The sequence below is a fragment of the Camelus ferus genome, chromosome 15, assembly GCF_009834535.1.
Source record: "Camelus ferus isolate YT-003-E chromosome 15, BCGSAC_Cfer_1.0, whole genome shotgun sequence".
In the NCBI taxonomy this organism is placed as follows: domain Eukaryota; kingdom Metazoa; phylum Chordata; class Mammalia; order Artiodactyla; family Camelidae; genus Camelus; species Camelus ferus.
The window spans coordinates 27,075,547-27,096,844 of record NC_045710.1 but is presented as its reverse complement, the minus strand read 5'-3'; the positions used below and the strand labels follow the sequence as shown (position 1 = coordinate 27,096,844).

General features: G+C 36.4%; 1 protein-coding gene across 1 annotated transcript in view; it reads left to right on the top strand.

Annotated features, from left to right (window-relative positions):
* The first annotated feature begins 4,204 nt into the window (after window positions 1-4,204).
* The window catches only part of HNRNPLL (heterogeneous nuclear ribonucleoprotein L like), a 34,829-nt gene continuing 17,735 nt past the window's right edge, over window positions 4,205-21,298 (top strand). The window contains exons 1-6 of the mRNA XM_032497367.1: window positions 4,205-4,810; window positions 13,337-13,455; window positions 17,814-18,051; window positions 19,473-19,558; window positions 20,678-20,774; window positions 20,861-20,933. Coding sequence (XP_032353258.1) covers window positions 4,622-4,810; window positions 13,337-13,455; window positions 17,814-18,051; window positions 19,473-19,558; window positions 20,678-20,774; window positions 20,861-20,933 — 802 coding nt within the window. The 5' untranslated portion in view covers window positions 4,205-4,621. The remainder of the gene's footprint in view (window positions 4,811-13,336; window positions 13,456-17,813; window positions 18,052-19,472; window positions 19,559-20,677; window positions 20,775-20,860; window positions 20,934-21,298) is intronic.

Here is a 21,298-nt window from a genome sequence, read left to right as displayed (position 1 = left end):
AAAAAAACTGAGGTCTAAAAAGCCAACTTTATGTGTTACCATTAGCATTCCTTGCTGTTTTTATAGTGGTTGCAACATTAAAGATCAGGAAAAGATGAAGTTGTTTGCAACATGCTTACGAAGGAAACTTCCTTGATGGGGTCAGGTGGGCCACAACCAAGATATTTTTATTTTACTCAAATTAAAAAAAAAACAGAAAAGAATTGAGAGCTCATACTTCACACACACAAAAAGGTATTACGTGTTACTGATCACTTATAATTGGGAATGATCTGTAGTACTTAAAATGTTTTTGTTAAAAGTGATCAGGTACTGGTTAATTTTGTTTTACCTACATTTTCATATGCAAGATGAATTTACTTTAATAAATTCTATTTACTCTTGACAATGGACAGATGCTATGATTTTCCTTTTTATTTATTAAAATTATTTTTAAAGATGTTGAAACTATCAGTTCACATGAGTCACAGAGAAAGATAAAAACAATTTAAACATTATTTCTAAGACTAAGGGTAACTGGCTATAACTGATAAGAATCTGAATTTTACCTGTCATTATCTGGTCATATACCACATATCCTTCTAGGGTCAATGTATTTATTTTTGCAGATTCGTCACAAATGATTTCTTTGAAGAGGCCAAACACAGTGGCAGCTCCAGCCCCAATGCAGACCTGCATGATGATAGAATCTGAAAGAGAATACCACTGTGGTTACACTTGACTACACAGTGCGGTAATAGTGCTTGAGGCACTTCCTGCAGGGTGCATCCTCCTGGAACGGTGGCTTCTTTTCACCATAACTAACCAAATGAATTGAAGGGGCTAGACTGGGTAACAGCACCATAGCGCTTCTTCTTGGTGATCTCTAACGTGAAAGCGGTATCATCACAAATAGTATACTCTGGATTTGACAGACTTTCATAGGAACTAATTGATTTGTCTCTGAATGAATTTTGTTTTAAGCTGGATTTCATGTTAAACATGTCTTAATTAAAATACCTTTTTAGGATTCCAATCCTTTGGAAATAAGTGCTCACAAGCAAGGTTAAGGTTTTATTTGATTTTTGTAGGAGCTGAGGCAGGAAATAAAAGTTTTGTATACTCAGTGAAGTAGCAATATTAGAAACTGAGTTTGGGTATGAAAATCTTATTTGTATTTCTAGTTGTTCAAATGATGCATCCATCAGAAAATGGTGAAACTTTTTTTATGATTTCTGGGCCTTGTCTACAGAAATTACATTTAAAAATCAAGACTAAAACAGTGCATTATATTTGTAATTTTCTATGCAAACTAACTGAATTTCATTATGCCAATGATAAAAATGATAACTATAATCTATGCCTTCCCAGAGTTACAGCTGTCTAAGCCCTGGTAGAAATTAGTGAAGGAATAAGTATCATAAGTGAATATAAATTCGATTTATATGTTCATGGCAATAAATAATATAATAATTAAATCATCATTCATTATGATGACGAGTTCTGGCTCTGGGATCAGACACTTGGTTTTTAGTCCTGGCTCTCTAGCTTACTAACAGCAGTCTAGGGCAGGTCTCTTAACTTCTTCTAGACTTTAATTGTACCGTGGGCACAGTAATAATAACACCTCTGTTAGAGGGCTTCTGTCAGAAATCACTGACCTTACCCCTGTAGTGGTTAGCGCAGTGCCTGGCGCATTCTAAGTGCCTGTTATTATTATGTGTCTGTTATATGTGCCTTGTTTCTTCAACCTGATTGCAAGCTTTGAGGAGTCAGAAACTAGCTCATATAGTTTTCTAGTCTCTTCATCACTCAGGACAATGTTTTACAAATTACACAGGTCAGCAATGATATTTAAAACTAAAGGGCAATTTGGGGCTAGATTATAAAGGACCTTGACTATCAGTTTCCCCAGACCTTCCCTAGACTTGTCTCCCACTCTAGTACAATCTCTGAGTCCCCTTTGAGTTGTGGCAATGGGAATTCATGACTGCTGCCTACTCCAATCAACAGCTACCAGTCCAATCAAGCACTCACACAACTGGCCAGAAGCCTGAGGCTGTACGTATTTTCATGCAAGAGATTCCAGGTTGAGTTAAATAACTGATTTATTTTCATACATTTAGGAGCTGTTTCTGAGTTTTTCAGGCACTTCCAGCTACTGGGCAGTATGTTATTTACCTTGCCTAAGTTAAATCATGCAGAATATAACGTATGTCCTCTTTCTTTAGCTCTTGTCATGGTTTTAGTGATGAGCTAGTTTTCCGTAGTGATGAACTTTTCCATGCCTAAGAGCCTACTGCCACTGAACAACTCATCTGCAATAAGCTCAAAGGTCACTCTCAGTCAATGTACAGATCTATGTCCTTTAAATATGCTTTTGAGTTTTACTTCTTAGTCCTTTAAATCAACAGTTTGATTTGAGCTGTTTCAAAAAAGTTTTAAGTTTAACACTAGTACATACTGACTCTACTCTGTTAGTGGAGTAAACACTGAGTATAGCAGCAAGGGTCGGCAAGGCTGGGTTTCCTTACCGGTAGATTGGTATGACAGCTGCATTTTTAACCTGGTATAATCCATAGGTTGGATATAGGCTTCGAGAATTTAAAATATTTTCACCATCACAAGAAATATTTGGAAAGTTTGTATAAGGCCTCCTGGCTCCACTCATTGTTCACAGTGCTCCGCCAACATTTTCTCACCTGCAGCCAGCTCTGCAGCTCCCTTTGATATTTCTTCTGTCTAACTCCATTTTATCAATACTTTAAAAAATACATTTCTAATTGTGTTTTTTTCTTCCTTTTTTTTTTCTAATTGTGTTTTAGTTCTGTTTTGTCAATGTATACCAGCTGGCGCACACAAATTTAATTATAGCTATACGGGGTGGTGAAAAAGCTTCCAAATGGATTCCAAAATGACAGGCAGTGTAAATTATAAACTACAAAACAGTGTAGGTTAAAGCACTGTCAGCAATAAATAAAAATGGCTTTTTTTGAGGAAAGAACTTTGGAAAGGAGAGAGACTAGGCTGGGGAAGGAAACAATCCACACCATTAGGAAAGGAAGAGCCACATTTAGCGAAGCATCTGAGGGGCAAGGACAATGAAACACTTAAGTGAATCTTGATCCTCAGCAATCCTCCAAAGGTTAAGCCACCGAGGGCAGTTAGGTTGTGTCAGATTTGCCAGTTCCGCTCCTGAAACATACTGGACTTTTATTTCCCAAGGCCCACTTACACAGCATCGTTTAGCACGGAACTTGTGCCGGGGGCTGTACAGGAACTGGGTTAGCAAAGATGAAAAGAGCTCAGTTCCTGTCTCCAAGCGCTTCTAGTCTTTAAAGCAGAACATCCTAATAGGCAGTTATAAAGAGCCCCGCTGCAAAATAGCGGCAACTAGAAGCTTGAGGAGTCCTCAGGGCTCCACAGAGGAAATGAGCTGTGTGTGGTCCAAAGGGCAAACAATTTTGATAGGCTCTAGGCTCTCGTATCTTTCAAATAAACGATAATGTGAAATAAACATATCGCCCAGAACGGAAAGGCTTGAGACGAAGGATGAAACTTGATATGGAAGGTTTATGACGCATTTAATTGGAGCAAGGACTTGAGACAAGTCCCCTGTAACTGCCAGGAAAAGAAGAGTCCAGAAGACCCATGAGTGCTAACCGATCAAACTGACAGTCGCCCTGTGGAGTGTCTCGTTCAGACTCGCACCTCAGTAAATACCGACTGTTCTCGAATATCTACTCAGGGCCGGTGATAGAGGCCACTTGTACCAGATTTTGCACACAACATAGGGAAGAAGGCTACTCTCACGGTTCTAAGCCCTTTTCTCCCCTCACCCCCTGTAGCTTTAGGGCTGTGTGATTTTCTCTTTTGAAGAGAAGTTAATAAAAGCATTTAAATTAGCGGGAGGGCGGTTAACAACCGCAGCCCTGGCCCCACTGCACGCCTCCTCGCCCGCTGGGGTTCACTTCGTGCCTCACCTCGAGTTAGCCCAACAGCACTAACGGCCGCGGGGGTAGCAACCGCCACTGCGGCGCGCAGCGGACATTGCAAGGCCATGAGTCTCAGGCAAGCGGCGAGTTCAGAAGGCGCGGGGAGGGGGCGGGCGAGGCCAGGCCGTGGTCGGCTTTTGACGAACAGCCTTTACAGCCAATTGGAAGCATGGTCCACTTTTCCCTCTGCCAATAAGGAACGAGGCCCGGGTTGGGGGGGGTGCTTCCCGGGGGCTGCGGCTGGATTCGATCCTACGCCGCCGCCGCGAAGGCGGGGGCGAAGGGTCTGCTTGGGCGGCGAGGAGCGGATTAGGGGAGGAGGGAAGACCGGAAGCCACGGTCGCGTCCCCATCCTTAGATTCGCTCCCCCCGGCTGGGAGCGGATTCGGAGGCAGAGGGAGAGGCTGGATATTGGCTCAGTGATAAAGAGGAGCGGCCGCTCCGGAGCCTCTTCCCGGGGGGCCCCGTTCATCCAGCCCGCTCTCCGGACCCACCCAGCTTCTGAGCGCGCGGCCCCCGCGGACGGCCCAGCTGCGCAGACCTTCGCTGAAGAGGCGCTGCCCGCGGGGAGGACTGGCCGGTGGCGTCCGAGGCCCGCGCCCTGCCGCCACCCCCCCGCCTGCCAGCCGGTCCCTCCGGCCGCCGCCATGTCCTCCTCCTCATCCTCCCCTAGGGAGACGTACGAGGAGGACCGGGAGTACGAGAGCCAGGCCAAACGCCTCAAGACCGAGGAGGGCGAGATCGATTACTCGGCAGAGGAAGGCGAGAACCGCCGGGAAGCGACGCCCCGGGGCGGGGGCGATGGCGGCGGTGGTGGCCGGAGCTTCTCACAGCCGGTAACAAAGCGGGGCGCCCAGTCCGCTGTGCCCGGCGGCTCCCCGGGAAGCAGGGCCCGGCGGCGGGGACTCGGCCCTGGGCCTCCCGCCGCCTCGTTTTCCCCTTCTGCTGCGTTGACCCTTTCGGGAAACGCCGGCTCTTCTTTTTGAGGCTTTTAGTCTTCGCCCTACCTGTTTCCAGCATCCCGATCGCGAACCCGGCCCCGGCCTGGCTGCAGGCCCCGCGGAAAGTCAGCCGCCGGCCTTGAACTTGGGGAGGGTCCGGGGGCGGGGGCGGAATGGAGGCGTTGCTCCCGCTCGGGGTCGGGTATGTTGGGGGCGCTCTGTTGCGTGATTAGCCCTTTGTTAGTTTAACTCCTCCGGCGGCTGGCCGGCGTCGGAACGACCCGCTCCCTCAGCCCCCTGCCCGCAGCATCCCCGCGCACTGGTCACGATCTCAGGATAGGGGCGTCGGTTCCGCCCAGGGCTCTTTACGCCCAGGTCCTGAGGAGAGCCGCAGCTAGGTAACAGATTTGGCCCTGACTCGCACACCCTAGTTCCCCTAAAGATTTAATTTAAAAATTTTTACTCTTTATAGACCTGGCGCGCATGCTTTGCTCCAGTTTCATGATTATTGCTCAGTACAGTTTTTAGCTCTTAGGTTGAAAAAAAAAAATGGTAGGTGTTCGCACACCTCTACTTCCAAGTAAAAAGAATCACCGCAGTTCTTCATGGGCAGTTTGTTCCCAATTCGCTCCATAAAAAGAGGAACTGAAAATCGAACACACATTGCTAGATTCTTGTTTCATTAAAAAGGTTAGCTTGAGGCAGAAGGAATGTGAAAATCCACAGCAAGTGGTAGCTCAGCTTTGAGGAAACAAAGTAAAGCAAATGTTTTTGCCCTTTTTGGTGCACTTATGGTGTCTAATAGACTTAAATGTTCTTTAAACGTTTAACACATTTTAATTGTGATTTTTTCAAAGCAGACTTTTCCCGAAATTTATGAAATTTTGCACATACATTCTAATATTAGAATGTTTTGCACCTTTTATAAGAAATTATAAGTCTTAGCAAATTAGAAGTCTGTTAGCTCTTTTTTGCATTTTTATGTAAAAAATTCTGGTCAGTAGTTTCCAGTGTTAGAGTTCCAAATACAAATGTTGCCACATTAAAAAAAAAAAGGAACTTTTTCTTCCTCTAAATTTAAGAGTTTTCTTACATCTAGATACTGCTTTCGACTTTTGTTCCTGGCTATTTGGAACATTCAAAATGTAACTTCAGACTTCATAATGTAACAAAAAGTGTGAATAAAGGAAGTGCATTTCTTAAGTTTCAGTTCAAAGCCAACTCTATTGTGGATGCTGGAAACAGGAATATTATAATTGATATTTAGATGCATTGGATCAGTGTATTTCTTTTGCCCAAGTCTTGCTTGAATTTTTGTGCCGCAGCATGAAATGTCTTCCATCAAGTGTCTTGGGAAAATATTTTAACCTGTTTATTAAAAAATTTTTGTTTTTGAAAACAAATTAAATATTAAGCCAATAGTATTATTTTGGATGTTGGGAAGAAAATTATGTATAATTAATACATCCAGAGTGAATTTTATGTAGCAGTGGGAATAGCACTGGACAGGTCTTGGGGAGAGTCAGGCTAGCACACATCTATGTGACCTTGGGAAAGTCACTTTACTACTTAGAATTCTCTTAGTCTGTAAAATGTGAAAGTTGAACTACAGGCTTTCCATACCTGAAGTTGTAGTTCAGTGATTGATGTAATACAGCTTTTAAATTACCTCGGCAGGAACTAATGTATGCAGATTGAGTTATAAATTCAAATTTTGTTTATCTTATTGGTGTTATATTTCTTAAGAGAGGGTGAATTGCTTTTATTTAACAGTAGAACCAATACTGCACTGTGAAATCTAATGAAGGATTATTTTTCCTGTTTTTTAAACATTTTTCTTCATGTAATTTCGGGTACTATTTTTGAAATCATTGCAACTGTGGAAACCTGCACATACTAAAATTTTACTAGGACAGGAATGCCCTGAATAGACGTTTACTGTCTAGTGTGTCATTATCCAGAAGTATAGTAATTCATCTAGCTGAAAAAGGTTTGGCTCAACCTCAGCCAGGTCCCAGAAGAAATAAACCTTTGTGATCAAACTATGTGAGTAAATGCAGATTAGGTACAATGATGGGTAATCTTTTCAACTCTAGTTGGAAGTTTGTAAAAGTGTACAGTAAGACTTCAGAGATTTACATGAGATTTACATTGGCTTTTCATAAGTTTCCTTGAGAATATTAACTAGATTTAAAGAGGAACATGAGTATTTAAGAAAAACTGCTTCTACAAATGCTCCTGATTTAAAGATGAATTGATCATTGTGAATGATCATGATGTTTTAAGGTATAAAGAGAAATGAGTTTGTAGTTCAGATATGAGAAATGATACCCTTCAAATTTATGTCTTCTGGTACTTTGAAGAGCAAAACCCCTCCTGAGTGTTTCAGATTGTTTGGGCTGCATTTTGAACAAAGCTTGATTATGGAGGTTCATGCTATATATTATACAATTAACTTTATTCTTACGGAGTAAGTTGTATTCTTAAATTTTTCAGTTATGACCTTCAAGATCGTATTAATAGTAAATTTCTGTATCTTTTAAAAAAAGCAGCTTGACTTCTAAATATTAGCACTTCACTTGGCAAAACCAGTTGAGGAACTGAATTGGGAAGTTACCTAGAAAAGATTTTCTTTTATAAAGATTGGTATCAATAAAAATTAATGGAGTGCTAATTTATTTTAGAGACTTTTAAGTTTTTCTTTTATTCTGCTCTGCTAATGAGTAAACAGGCAAATCAGTGACTGTTAAAGTGATTTGTTTGCTGATGAGGTGAAAATATGTTTCTCAACTTTTAATAAATAGACTTGCAAGGTGGCAAAATGCCAAGATAAAAATATAGATCTTAGGATTTCCAAATAAAGGAATATGCATTATATAGAGAATCTAGTTTGAATTTAAGATGCACTGTTAAACTTTAAAGATCTGAATACAGAGATGATAGGAATATTTTGATGGCTTATTGAGATGACTATGGAATGGGAGGTGGCATGAAGTCACTTTGTTAGCTTAGCTCCCACAGGAAAAGTTGAGAGACTGTGACAGCATAGTAACTATGCTCTGGAGAATAAAAAAGTTCAAGGATGTGTACCTCAGAGGTAAGTGCCAGAGCTTTGAGGCTTCTGTAGCAGTAACGTCCTGTCTCATTTAGCTAAGCTGCTAAAGTAGAGTGAGGATTTTAGGCCTAGTTTTGGGAAGTAAATGAAAAGTAGTAGGTTTTACTATCTTTTGGTTTTAACAAGTGACCATTTCTTCATGTTAGTACAAAGAGTGAAAAGTGCTGTTAATAGAGCCATAAGCCCAACTAAAGCAGGTGCCTTGGCTCTGCTACCAATATGCTTTGTGACTTAACCTCTGTGGAACTCACCTTGCTACCAGTCACATGAGCTGGTTGGATTAGATGATCACTATGATCTCTTAGCTCATTAAAAAGTAATACTTGAGCCTTATCATATGCTAGGTTCTGTTCTTGGTGATGAGGATATAATAGTAAAAAAAAAAATCCATATCTAAAAATCTGTGATTCTACCTCATTTAGTGCTTTCTTTCTCTCTATGAAGTTGAGTACAACTTTCAAAGCTTGCAGTTGCAGGCGTAGCACCAACTCAGATGAATTTAAGCAAAACCAAAAGGGGCGGTAATAGGAAATGTATTGGCCCATATACTTACGAATGCCAAATTGTGGCATTAGTTTTAGGCATGGCAGGATCTAAGGATTTAAATGATGTCATCATAGGGACAAGATTCTGTCTCTTTATATGTTTCAGCTCTATTTCCTCTATGTAGTGATAAAGCAAGGATTACATTCTTATAGCTAGCAAATAAAACAGTCTCCCCGAGAGCCCGCATTCATTCCCTCTGATCAGCCATTTTTTTATGTCCCCTTACCCCCAGCTAGTCACTGGACTACCTCTGAAGTTAGGGAGGCATGACTATATGACTGAGAATATCAGTAGAATAATTTGGGGTTGAGGAATTTTTCTTTTTTTGTGTTTAACCAGAAGAATGGGAAAGGCGTTCTGAATAGGCAAAACCAAAGGATTTCTACCACATGAGCAAAAAAATAAAGATTAGTTTTTAAAAAGTTATTTGAAGCATATGGCTGTTCTTTTTAATCTTTGCCATGGAATCAAATGTACCTTAAAACTTTGGATAGGAAAATTAAAGGCTTTCCCATATTTTGAATCTGCTCTATTATTTCCTTCAGAAAAGAAAAAGACCAAGTAAAGAGATGTGATTGTTTAATTTAGTAAGAAAAAACGTGTACTAACTAGTTAACTCTAAGCACAGTGTGAGTTAAAAAATATTTGCAACCGTACCTTAAACTAGTTTGTCCTTGGTCTATATGAAGTATCCAAAATAAAAGGAGGGGTAATCTTAAATATCTCGAAATACTGTACTTATTTCTTGGTACTATATTAATAAATTCTAGTGTATCCAGAAAATTATTACCAGAATAGAGAAGGCACTCAAAATCACATCATAAGAGGAATGACAGAAGATATTTGGGGAATATTTAGCCTGAAGGTTAAACTTAGGTATGATTTAAGAAATCGTCACAAGCAATAGGAAGGTTATGTAAAAGGGAAATGAAGATAAGGATGGGGGTGGCAACTAATATTTATTGAACCCTTATTCAACAACTACGTCTAGCACTGTGCTAGACACTGTATATTCTGTTTATTTGTTGTAGTTTTATGTGATAAGGATTTTCTTATTTTTTTAAAAGTGAAACTGAAGCTCAGAAAGATTAAGTAGTGTTAGATCACAGAGCTAGTAAACATCCAAAGATTTACATGCCTGGGTCTGACTTTAAAAGCCATTTTGTATAGGAAGTTACAGGGAGACAGATTTGGATGCATATTATGAAGAATTTTCTAAAAATAGGCTGTCTCATGAAGTAGTATGTTTTCCTGTCATTGGAGGTGTTTAAGGAGAGGCTGATAATCACTTGTAGTAGGTCTGTGTGTGTTTGGTTTTGGGGAATGAATTATTGAATTTGAGACTTGTCTGTTTTAATCCTATATTTGTAGGAGGGCAGAAACGGTTGTTCATTGACTGTTGAACATGTTATGCATGGAGATATTGGGAAAACAAAAAGCCTAAGGACATTGTGAGTTTACAGTTTCACTATATTGAGAGATGTTAATGGGCCCTTCTCATTCCTCTCAGATAGAAGCTTCATTTATACTCTGTTGATCCCTTTTCTTTGGTTGAGCCTGGTCTTCAAATCTGCAATAGTCAAAATTAGCACTCAAGATTGGTATTACTGGAGTTTGCCCTTGAGTTAGCATTTGAGGGTCTAGGAGTTTGTAACTGGTCTGTAGCTTGCAGTGAGGACCAAATAATGCTTCCATATATATAGTTGATCCAGTTTATCTGAAGAAGGGATTGAGTAATTAAAAAAGAAAAAAAATGTATACATATGTTGTAGGCATGCCTCCATTTGTTGGGTACTTATTTGGAGTATTGTTTCTAGTCTGATAAATAATAGATAGAAATAGACCAGGAGAGAGCCTAGATAACTAAACATTTGAAATGAAAAGAATTTGGGCTCCTATAAGAGAAAGGATTAAAAAACTCCTTAAGCTTTAGAAGACATGGCCAAAGTATTAATACGTGGATGGGGTGAATAATAACTGACTTATTCACCAATTTAGGATTCACGTGCATAGTATGATGCTTGAAGGAGGTAATTTTAGGGTAGTAAAAGAAGCTCCACAGATGATTTCAGATTTGTTATCACCATTGTATAGTATAGGTAGAGATAAAATGTTGGTTTAAGAAAAGTGTTAGTATATTGGGGGGAAAAGAAGGATGGTGAAAATACAGTTTGGAAAGATACCTTTAATATGTCAGTTTTATATTTGGAAACAACCCTAGAGTTGTTTTGTTTTGTTTTTTTAAATAAACTACAGACAGGATGAGAAATTCTTAAGTTCAAAAAAAAGGGGACATAATTTAAAGATACAGAAATATCAAGGTAGATAAAATGGAAGGCAGAGTTATTGGGAATAAGGGAAATACAGGGAGGTATGGGATATGTTCTCAGCCTTGAGGTTGGGATAATCATATCTTCCCCTAAGTACCATACTGAATGCATTTAACATCTTTCAGCCTTTAAAGAATGACTTAAATCTTGATCTATTTATTTAGGAAATATAATTAAATAATAATTTATTGAAGTCAGATCTTTTGAGGGATTTTTAAACTGGTCCTACAATCCATTTCTTTGTAAGAGACCAGTGTGGAGAATACTCGTATTTTTTAGCACTGTGTGCAAGATAGTGGTTATCCACAACGGGAAGAGGGGTAGGGGGAGGAGTTGTGTTTGCCAGCTGATTTCTAAGGATCAACAGAGATGACTGTCTTATTTCTTGCGGTTTATTATTGTCTAATTATTTTTGGAGTAAAATTTGCTTATATTTTAAATGTATTCCCTAAATTAAATTTTTCGGTATTATTTAGAGTTTTTGTCCTGTATTATTGTTATCCAGCTATACTTAAGAGCTTAATGATGATAATGTACTTTTGGTTGTAGTTTCACTGAGGCAGCCTCATTTGTTTAGGTTGCTAATAGAGGGTTGGTGTCACATAGGGTTCAATCAGAATGATTCACTTCAAACTTAGTAGCATGTAATGAGTATTTGTTTAACCATGGAAAAGCCTCAGCATAAGCAATTCAAATGAAATTCCAAGGATTGAATTAGTATTTGCAAAGGACTGGATTTATTTGTTGGATTTGACAAGAGTGTAAGAGTAGTCTCATGGTTATTTTATATATTTAAATTAGTTATTTTCTTTAAACTCTTAACATTTTTATTGGCAGGGCACAAGACTATTACAGGATTTCCTAACAGTTTTTATAATAAAGAAAAATTAGTGAGTCTTAAAAATAGTCATAAAGGGATTTAATGTTCTTAAAACAATTCTTAAATTTTAATGGTAAAACATTTGTGCTTTTAGGTTAGGAGGAAAAACCTTTTCCTCTTTGTGGGAGAAAAAACCTTTCATTTAACAGGTTTTTTGGGCGGTGTATATATGAGTTGTACATGGAAGTCATTTCTTTCCTTTTTAAAAAATATTTTTAAATTGGAATATATTAGTATATAATACTATGTTAGTTTCAGGTGTACTGCATAGTGATTTGACATTTGGATACATTGTGAAATGATCCCCATGACAAGTCTAGTAACCATCTGTCCCATATGAATGTATTATAATATTACTGACCACATCCTTTATGCTATATATTACATTCTGTGGCTTATTTGTTTTATAACTGGAGGTTTGTACTTCTTAATCCCCTTTACCTATTTCACACCACCCCCTCGACAACCACCCATTTGTTCTTGGTATCTATGAGTCTGTTTTTGTTTTGTTTTGCTTGTTTGTTTTGTTTGTTAGATTCCACATAATACCCTTTAGATCCATCCATGTTGTCATAAATGGCAAGATGTCATTTTTATGGCTGAATAATATTCCATTTTAGACATACATACCACATCTTTATCCATTCATCTACTGATGGACACTTACCATGCTATGGAAGTCACTTCTGAAGTGATGCAGGGGAGATGACCAGTGGCTAGTTATAAATATAGTTCTTTGTCTAAGTAGAGCTTGAATAAGTAAATGAGAGCTATTTTCATTTTCAAGATAATTCTCATGCATAGTCTCCTTTAAATTAAACTTTAAGACCATATGTTTCAAAACTTCTTGCTGGGCATACTCAGAGATACACAGTACTTCACAGAAGCCCAGGAAGTTTTGTATTTTGAGTATTCCTTGTTCATCAGCAAAGGTGGTACCTTGCATAAATTTAAGTTGGCAAGTGTACAAGTGAGTAACTTCAAGGTATAGTAGGACTAGATAACCAAATAAACAAGGACAAAAGGTGGTATTAATCTATACTGCAGGAAAGATAAAGTATATAATCTTAATAATAAACAAAAATTTTAAATTGTGACTTTGTTCATTTGGACTACTTGAGATTTTGATTTTATGGAGGTGAAACTATGAAATTATGAATATGAAGTATATTTCCAGTTGTAGCATGTTTTGAACCTGCTGAAGTTTTTTCTGAGATTTCCTTGAAGTTGAAATAAGTTATTTTTTAATTGATACATAGTTAATCTAGTATAGTTAGTCTAGTATTATATAAGTTGAAGTTCAAATAAGTTATTAAGTAACTTATTTGTACTTCTTATTGTGAGACAGTGCTCCCTTCTAAGAAATCAAAATTTTCATGCCAAACACTTAATTGATAATTTTACTCTTAAGTCCTTTTGCTTACTTGTGAATTGTGAGTTGGTTTGAGATTTTTAAAAAAATGTTTGCTTTTTAATGCAGAGAGAGATTTACTGAAAGGTGCAATTTAGACTTTTAAAGTTTTTAACTAGAAATTATTTTATCTTGATAGGAGGCAGGTGGAAGTCATCATAAAGTTTCTGTTTCACCTGTTGTCCATGTTCGAGGACTCTGTGAATCTGTGGTGGAAGCAGACCTCGTGGAGGCTCTGGAAAAATTTGGGACAATATGGTAAGGCCAATAGGGACTTAATGCAAATTGTGAAAAGTTATTATAGAACACTACAAGCCTTGATGTTTAACCATAGTATATATTGTTTCCATATGACTGTATTTCTTTGAAACCTTTTGACTCTTTCTGGAATGATGCATGGATAAATTTTTGTGAATCTACACTCACCTCTCACTCCTCAACCAGGTTGTATATAAAATTGATTATTGCATCTTTCATCTTATTTTCAAATGAGTGCATGATTTCTTCTTAAGTTCTACTTTAAACAATTGAGTTAATTAATTACATCTTTTGTCTTCAGAGTTTCAATTAGTGGTACTTAAATACTGATTTTTTTGTTTTTATTTGTTTTGACTATTTATAAATTAATTGGCAATGAAAAATGGGTAGTTTAAGGGGAAGGCATTATTTCATTAGGTGCCTGTTGCTGTGAGTTCTTAACGCAGATCAAGAGCAGTCAGTGTTTTAGCTTAGCTTGTCTTCCTTTTGTGTTTTGTATTCACTCAGGCTCCTCCTTTCTCTTCCCACAGCTGGTGTGTGCTTAAGAATATTGACTTATAAAAATAAATTAAAAAAAATACTGACTTAAGTGAAAAACATAATTTAAAAAGTGAATATGCTGCTAAAAATAGACACTCAAAAATTCTTTCTAAATTATTTTTGGAGTATGCCTGGCTGTTGTTCTCTTCTTAGTATGGATAATCTAGAGGGTTTGTTTTTTTTTTTTTCCCCTATTGATAGATACGGGATTTTTGTTATAGATAGCAGAGATACAGACTAAGTCATAATATATAAATAGGAGAGAAATTTCAGTATGTTTACTGAGATAACTTGATTGCTTCAATTTTATAGAAATATATGGAGTTTTGAGTATTGAAAGGATGGTGCATAAATAGTTGGTGAGGGAGTGATCAGAGATGTTCAACAGAGAGGAATCATTGCTCAAAGGGTACTAGTAGTGTTAGGGGACACCTTCCCTCATGGCATCTTTTTTATTAATTTCTTTGGTGACCTTATTAAAAAGTAGATGACTTAGCAAACCAGTTCCCTCAACTTATGTACCTCAGAAACCACTGTTAACATACTAATCATCCTTGGAAGTACAAATTAGAAATCCACACGGGCATAAAAAAGCCCGTTTCTAGAAGTATCACCAAGATGACTATCACTTCTTAGTCATTTGGAGCTGATACTGGAAGTTTGTCTGGAGAGTTACACAGTTTTGAAGCAGACTTCTTAGACCATATTTAGACTTGCATGTTGGCATTAGACTAGCTCCAGTCACTATAAAGTGTTGCATTCATTGTCCCATGGAGAATAAAGAGATGGTTATCTCTGGATTATTTTTCTTCTGTTTTTATATATTTAGGGCTTTCTAAGTTACTTTCTTATAGCCAAGAAATACTAAAGCAATGTCAAAAACAAGATGATGAACAAATACAGTTTATGGAAATAATAACTATCGATATTTTGTTTGTTTCTTTCTTTTTTTGTGTATGCGTGGGAGGAGATGATTAGATTTATTTGTTTATTTTTTAAGGAGGTACTGGGCATTGAACCTGGGACTTTCTGCATGCTGAGCATACACTCTACCACTTGAGCTATGTCCTCCCAACTAACTACTGATATTTTGATGTTAATTATGACCATGATCTGAATGCTGGAGATTAAAGAAATAGAACTATTTGTTTAAATTAGTAATTTGAATTACTTTTGAGTGGCCTATCCAGTTTTAGACTCTATACTGTTTGATATTTAGTCCATAGTGTTCCATATATGAATGTTACTCAGTTAATTTGCATAGTACATCCTTTTGCCCTCAAGATTGGTAGTTATGTGGATAGAAAAGTCTTAAAGTAATTGGAACAAATTAGTGTATAATTAAGAGCTTAATTGGCATAAATACGTTTAATAGGAGTTTGAATTGTGTGAAATGATCTTAAGAGGTGGCTGTTACTAAAGCTGAAGGAACCTTGGGCAGCCTTATATGAGGAGTAGGTGTTTTGCTTCAAAATGTGGCATTTGTAGAACCTTTCCCTATTTTTTTTTTTTTTTGTTCTTGTTGACTTGAGGGGGAGTATAAAGATTATATAGAAAACTGCTCATATTAAAAAGGTGTGTCACCAAGTTCAATATATAGTAAGTTTATACTTAAAAACTAGATGCATAGGAAAGAGTTTAAGAGAAACTATAACAGGATGTTGAGAATGGTTGTTATCAGGCTAATAAAATTGCTGTGTTTTGGTCTTTATTCTGTGTATTATAATCAAAAGAATATTTAAAGGTATGTGCAGAGTCTCTTTTCCTCCCTTTTCCCTTCTCATTAAAGGAGAGGATGCTAGGTAGTGATTAGCTATACCAGTTTAAATTTTAAAACAAAACTTTGGGGATTCTAATTTGTACAGTGAATCTCTTGCTTCCTCCTATTTTTATTTAAAAATTAGTAAACATGTTTCAAGCTATAAGTTGAAAGCACCTATCCTACTGTGTTCCTTAGTCTTTTTGTTTATTTTTTTTTCTCTTTGGTGTTTTGGTCTTTATCATATTAATGCTTTTTAAAGATTTTTTTAAAAATTATGTGCCACACAATTTAAGTACATTCTAAAATGTCTGTAACCTTCTAATTTTCCTTTCTCTGTCTTCATGTGGTGCCACTTTTCCTGAATAACGTATTTAACTTTTAAGTCTGTGCTTCTAGCTCCATATTATAATTATAGAAAGCAGTTTTTACTATGAACAGGTAAGTCTATTATAATAGGCCAATAAAGAATTTGTTTTTGAGCCTTTATAATTTTTCTGTTTCCAAAAAGCCAAAGGGCATTATTAACATACTTACTTGGGATATCATTTAGTTATTAAACCAACTTATATTTGTGAGAGGAGAATATTATTATTTAATTTCTTTTAGCATAGACCTGATTCCAGGGGTTTCTGTTTTTTTGCATGCAAGACTTTAGAACTTCAGCTAGGAGTCTGCATTTCTAAAAGGAATGTTTCTCTCTTGGAATTTATATGTTGCATTTATAGTTAGTAAACCTTTAATCCCAGGCTTTATTATTTCTGTATTTCTTCTTTAATTTTGAATAATGTGGGTTGAGAGAGCTAACAAGCCTCATAGACCAACAAATATTGATTGAATACCTGTCATGTGCCAGGCTCCGTTTCTAGATTCTGAGGATATAAAGATGAATGAGGCAAGGCAAGCAATTTGTATGCAGAAACTATAATCTTGACAGCAGTCCTCCGAGTTGTGTAAAGGAGGAAGCTGAAATTCATAAGAAATTACATCATTTGCCAGGTTACGAAGTCTATTTCTTATTAAGAAACTACTTGCTAGTTTTTGAAGCATAGAGGTAGGTCCTGGATGCCTGACTGAGGGGCAGTGCTGTCACTGAGTACCTGGCCTGATGTTGTTTCTCTGGCCTTCTGCTATTATCAAAAGCATGTTAATTGTATTTTAAAATCTTTTTGAGGTCCTTGTTCCTGTGAATAGGGAACATGTTGTTTCCTTGTCCTGATCTATGTGTTCTCATTTCTCTCTTCCCTCCATTTCTTTTTCATTTCATGTATTAAAATATATTCTCCTTCCCAAAGAGTGTACAATGAAAAGTAAATACTTTGGCGGGGGAGGGTATGGCTCAGTGGTAGAGTGCGTGCTTAGCATGGACTAGGTCTTAGGTTCAATCTCCAGTACCTCCATTAAAATAAATAAATAAATAAATAAATAAAAACCTAATTACCTCCCCCCAAAAAGTAAATACTTCATCCTCTTACCCATAGGCATCCATGATTACCATATTCTGGTGAATATCTTTTTATGGATTCTTCAATATTTAAAAATATTTAAGAATTTTAGAGGAGATTATTATATGAAATTTGATCTGTTTGTAGTTCTTTTTATCTTTTGGTTCTCTATTTTTAGTGAGATAAATGAAAGTGTAGTCATTTCTTCCTATGACACTTATTTGGAAAATTCAGTAGAAAGAGTTTACCTTCTGTTGCGGTTTATCTATTGATTTCTGTATCTAGATATTTTCTAATACTGCTTGGAGTTGGCATACTGAGGAATAAACTAGATGGCGTTATTAGTAACCGATAACAGAATTGCACTTGAGAGTATGAGGGAGATATAAGCTTTCACTCATAGGAGTAGGAGCTTTCAAATATGCACCATCTACCTGGTATACCACGTCTTATTTGGATGATTTAGGAGCTACTAACACTGGATGTAGGTAGTGAAGACTACTGATCTGTATGATTTGACACATTTTTATTAAAGTCTTCTTTTACTTGACTGAGAAAAATAATGTTAATTGAACTTGCTATATTAGGGTATTCTTTCCCCATCTGCCTTTCAGCTATGTGATGATGATGCCATTTAAACGGCAGGCTCTAGTGGAATTTGAGAACGTAGACAGTGCCAAAGAATGTGTGACGTTTGCTGCAGATGAACCTGTGTACATAGCTGGGCAGCAAGCTTTTTTCAACTATTCTACAAGCAAAAGGATCACTCGGCCAGGAAATACTGATGATCCATCAGGAGGCAACAAAGTTCTGCTGCTGTCAATTCAGAATCCTCTTTATCCAATTACGGTGGTGTGTATTTTTAGTAAGACAAAGTAAATTAAAAATGATTTTGAAATTTGCCTTGTGTGAATAACCTGTAGTTTTCTTCACAGCCATCTAGATATTTGAAAAGAGTGGGTTTTTAAAAAAGAATTGTTAAAATTAATCTTAATTTTGGCTATCAAGTTTAACGCACAAAGAAATGATGAGCACTGAAGCTATGAAAAGGTCAGAAGCACAGTTGTCATTATTAATAAGCACATTTAAAAATCTTATTGTTTAGGGTCAGTGTTAACTCTCTTTCTAATAATAAAGTATTAGACTTGTTGGAAATGATCCAAGAAATATCTCAGTTATATGCAAGCACGTGTGTTAAGAGCATCTATTAGGTAATGACAGAATCTCGTAGTAGAGTAAGACGCAACTATTGTTATAAGCTGTGTAGAGATAGCTTGTTAGAAACCTATCCGATTTACTTTAAATTCTCTTCTTCACACTTTCAAAAAGTGATATTAATAGGGTTTTTAAAAGGATTTATGTCTTGAACCAGTTGAGTTTTCTACTTCATAATAATCACATGCTGTTTAATAATAAACTAGTGACAAAGACACTTGATTTTTGTAATGAAATCACAGTAAATGGAGCTTCACTTAGTACAGTTGCTAGTAAGGGTATGTGATATTGGGACATAAAACAAAGCATAAGACACTATTTAAATTTAGTTAGGCATTATATATCTCTTTACTTTTATAATATTTATAGACTTACTGATTAAATAGTAATATATTTGCAGTATTTGGTGTTTAAGGAAAAAGAATGTAAGTATTATGAGTACTCTGATTTGTTTACTGTATCTTTAGTACCTAGTGATGTGGCTGGGTAATTGTAGGTGCTCAAGAAATTTGAAAGTTGAAGAATTGTTCCTAAGTGGGTATTTAGATTCGCAGATAATTGAGGCATCTTGTTTAGTGAAATTTAATACTGTATAAATGATCTTCCCTGAGCCTTTCCTCTATAGCCATTGTCCTTGAAAAATAAATACTGAGTTGTTCTACTACTACTTTTTAATAAACATTTATTACTTTAAGTGGTTATAAGATTAAACATTTCAAAAGCACATTTGGAAAAAACAAAGTAATTGATTACAGTTTTGGTTTATTAATTGTGTATTGTCAGAGATTCTTTTAGGCATCTGTTAAGAAAGTACAAATTGAGGATTAATTTAGGAGATAAAAATAAGTAATAATGCACTGGAACTTCTCTAATGTGGGTATATTGTGTAGGTGAGGAAATAACTTTAGACTTACTAAAGTAACAATTTTTAAAAATCTAATTAGTACTTAATAGAAATGATATCTTGACAGTTTTATTTTTAGTAAAATAAAACAGTATACCTGTATTATTTTTCTAAATATAAAATGTGATGAAGTCTTACTTTCTTTCCTTTATAGGATGTTTTATATACTGTATGCAACCCTGTTGGAAAAGTGCAACGTATTGTTATATTCAAGAGAAATGGGATACAAGCAATGGTTGAATATCCTTTATTTGGAATTTTTTATTGATGGGTGTGAATGCTGTGTAATATAGATTATTTTTTCCTGCTTAATCATTTCTAGACAAGTGTTGTTGATTCTCCCCCACTGCTTCCCACATCTATTTATCTTAGATTTAAAAAATGAAACTGCAGTGCCCATAGAGAATTTTACTATTTTTCATAAAATAACTTGCTACTATAAAACAATCCAGTGCTTGATTTTATAGTGTGCTTTGCTTTTTTAATGGGGAGGAAAAACACTATTTGATAATATGTATACTTGTACATTTTTGAAATTTATCCCGAATGGATCTTCTGAATCTCTCTTTAAAATTAGTTTGAAAGTATCAAAACAACGGAGTTGATAGAACCTTTCTTGACTTTCTTCCTTAAATTTTTTTAATGATGGTCATGGTTTATGTATGACTTACTTCTCTATGTTAAATTTGTTATATATTGAGTAAAAAGAGCAAGTTGCAAAATAGTACATATAGTGTAATTCCATTTTAAAAATAATTTGAAAAAGACCCCTAACCTGTATGTATTCATAGAAAAAGGTAGGGATAAATAGCAACCTCTTAATGGTGCTTAGTTCTGGCAAGGTGTTTTTGCTTTTTTTTTTTTTTTTAAACCACTTTTGTGGATTTTTTTTTTTAAACAATTAGAGACTCAAGTAATTTTTTAAAACCAATAAAATTAAGATAATGATTATAAACCTCCCTTCTCAGAAATGTATGAAAATCAAATATTTGTTTTGTGTTATATTGATTCTTTGTAATGTTCTTCCTACTTTAAGAGTAAAATATTTCCTGTTTCAAGATAGCGAGCTGGCCTTTGCTAGGGAATGGAACCATGCTCCATCCTCCCCCACCCCCAATTTATAAAGTACTTCTGATGACCTAGAAGGATTAATGTATACAGTTTGGTTGTATTAAGGTTTCTTTGGTACCCTTGATCTTAAGAATGAATTCTCCTACTAAAATTCATCTATAAATTTTATTTGGCAAAGTACTTCCAGAAATGAGAGAATTATTTCTGATTTTTTTCAGTCCATTTCTTAGAGAGTGAATAGAGATAAATATTGAACACCTTAAACCAAATTTCCTTAATAGAGTTTAAGTTTGAATCAGTCCTTTGTGCCCAGAAAGCTAAAGCAGCACTCAATGGAGCAGATATATATGCTGGATGTTGCACACTAAAAATTGAATATGCACGGGTAAATATTTTTTTTGAACACTCGCCAAAGAAATTTTTATGCTTTGGATATACAATTTGAACTTACTTTCTTTTTAATCTTAACAGCCAACTCGTCTCAATGTTATTAGGAATGACAATGACAGTTGGGACTACACTAAACCATATTTGGGAAGACGAGGTAAGTATTCTATGCATTTTAGAATGTACTTACATCTGCTGACAAATTTTTACGTGTGGTTAGATTCCTTTTTTCTATGAGCTAGTTCATTCAAATGAAAACCTTGCTGGTGAAGCTTTTGTTGCAAAAGGCCTTGTAATGCTGGAAAAGAACCTTGAACATTAGTGCCCCCTACTGGTATGTAATGAGTTATTTATATTTAGTTCAACAAGGAGCCCACACATACAGGCACGCCCGCAGTTCAAGGACTTGCATTTCTCCAAGCAGCTCTCTCTCTTTGGAGGAGAGGAAACTGATTCAGAATATTCCTTAAAAACTGCAGACTTGCACACTGCTTCTCCAAGGAAAGGACTTTTCCCCCAAGC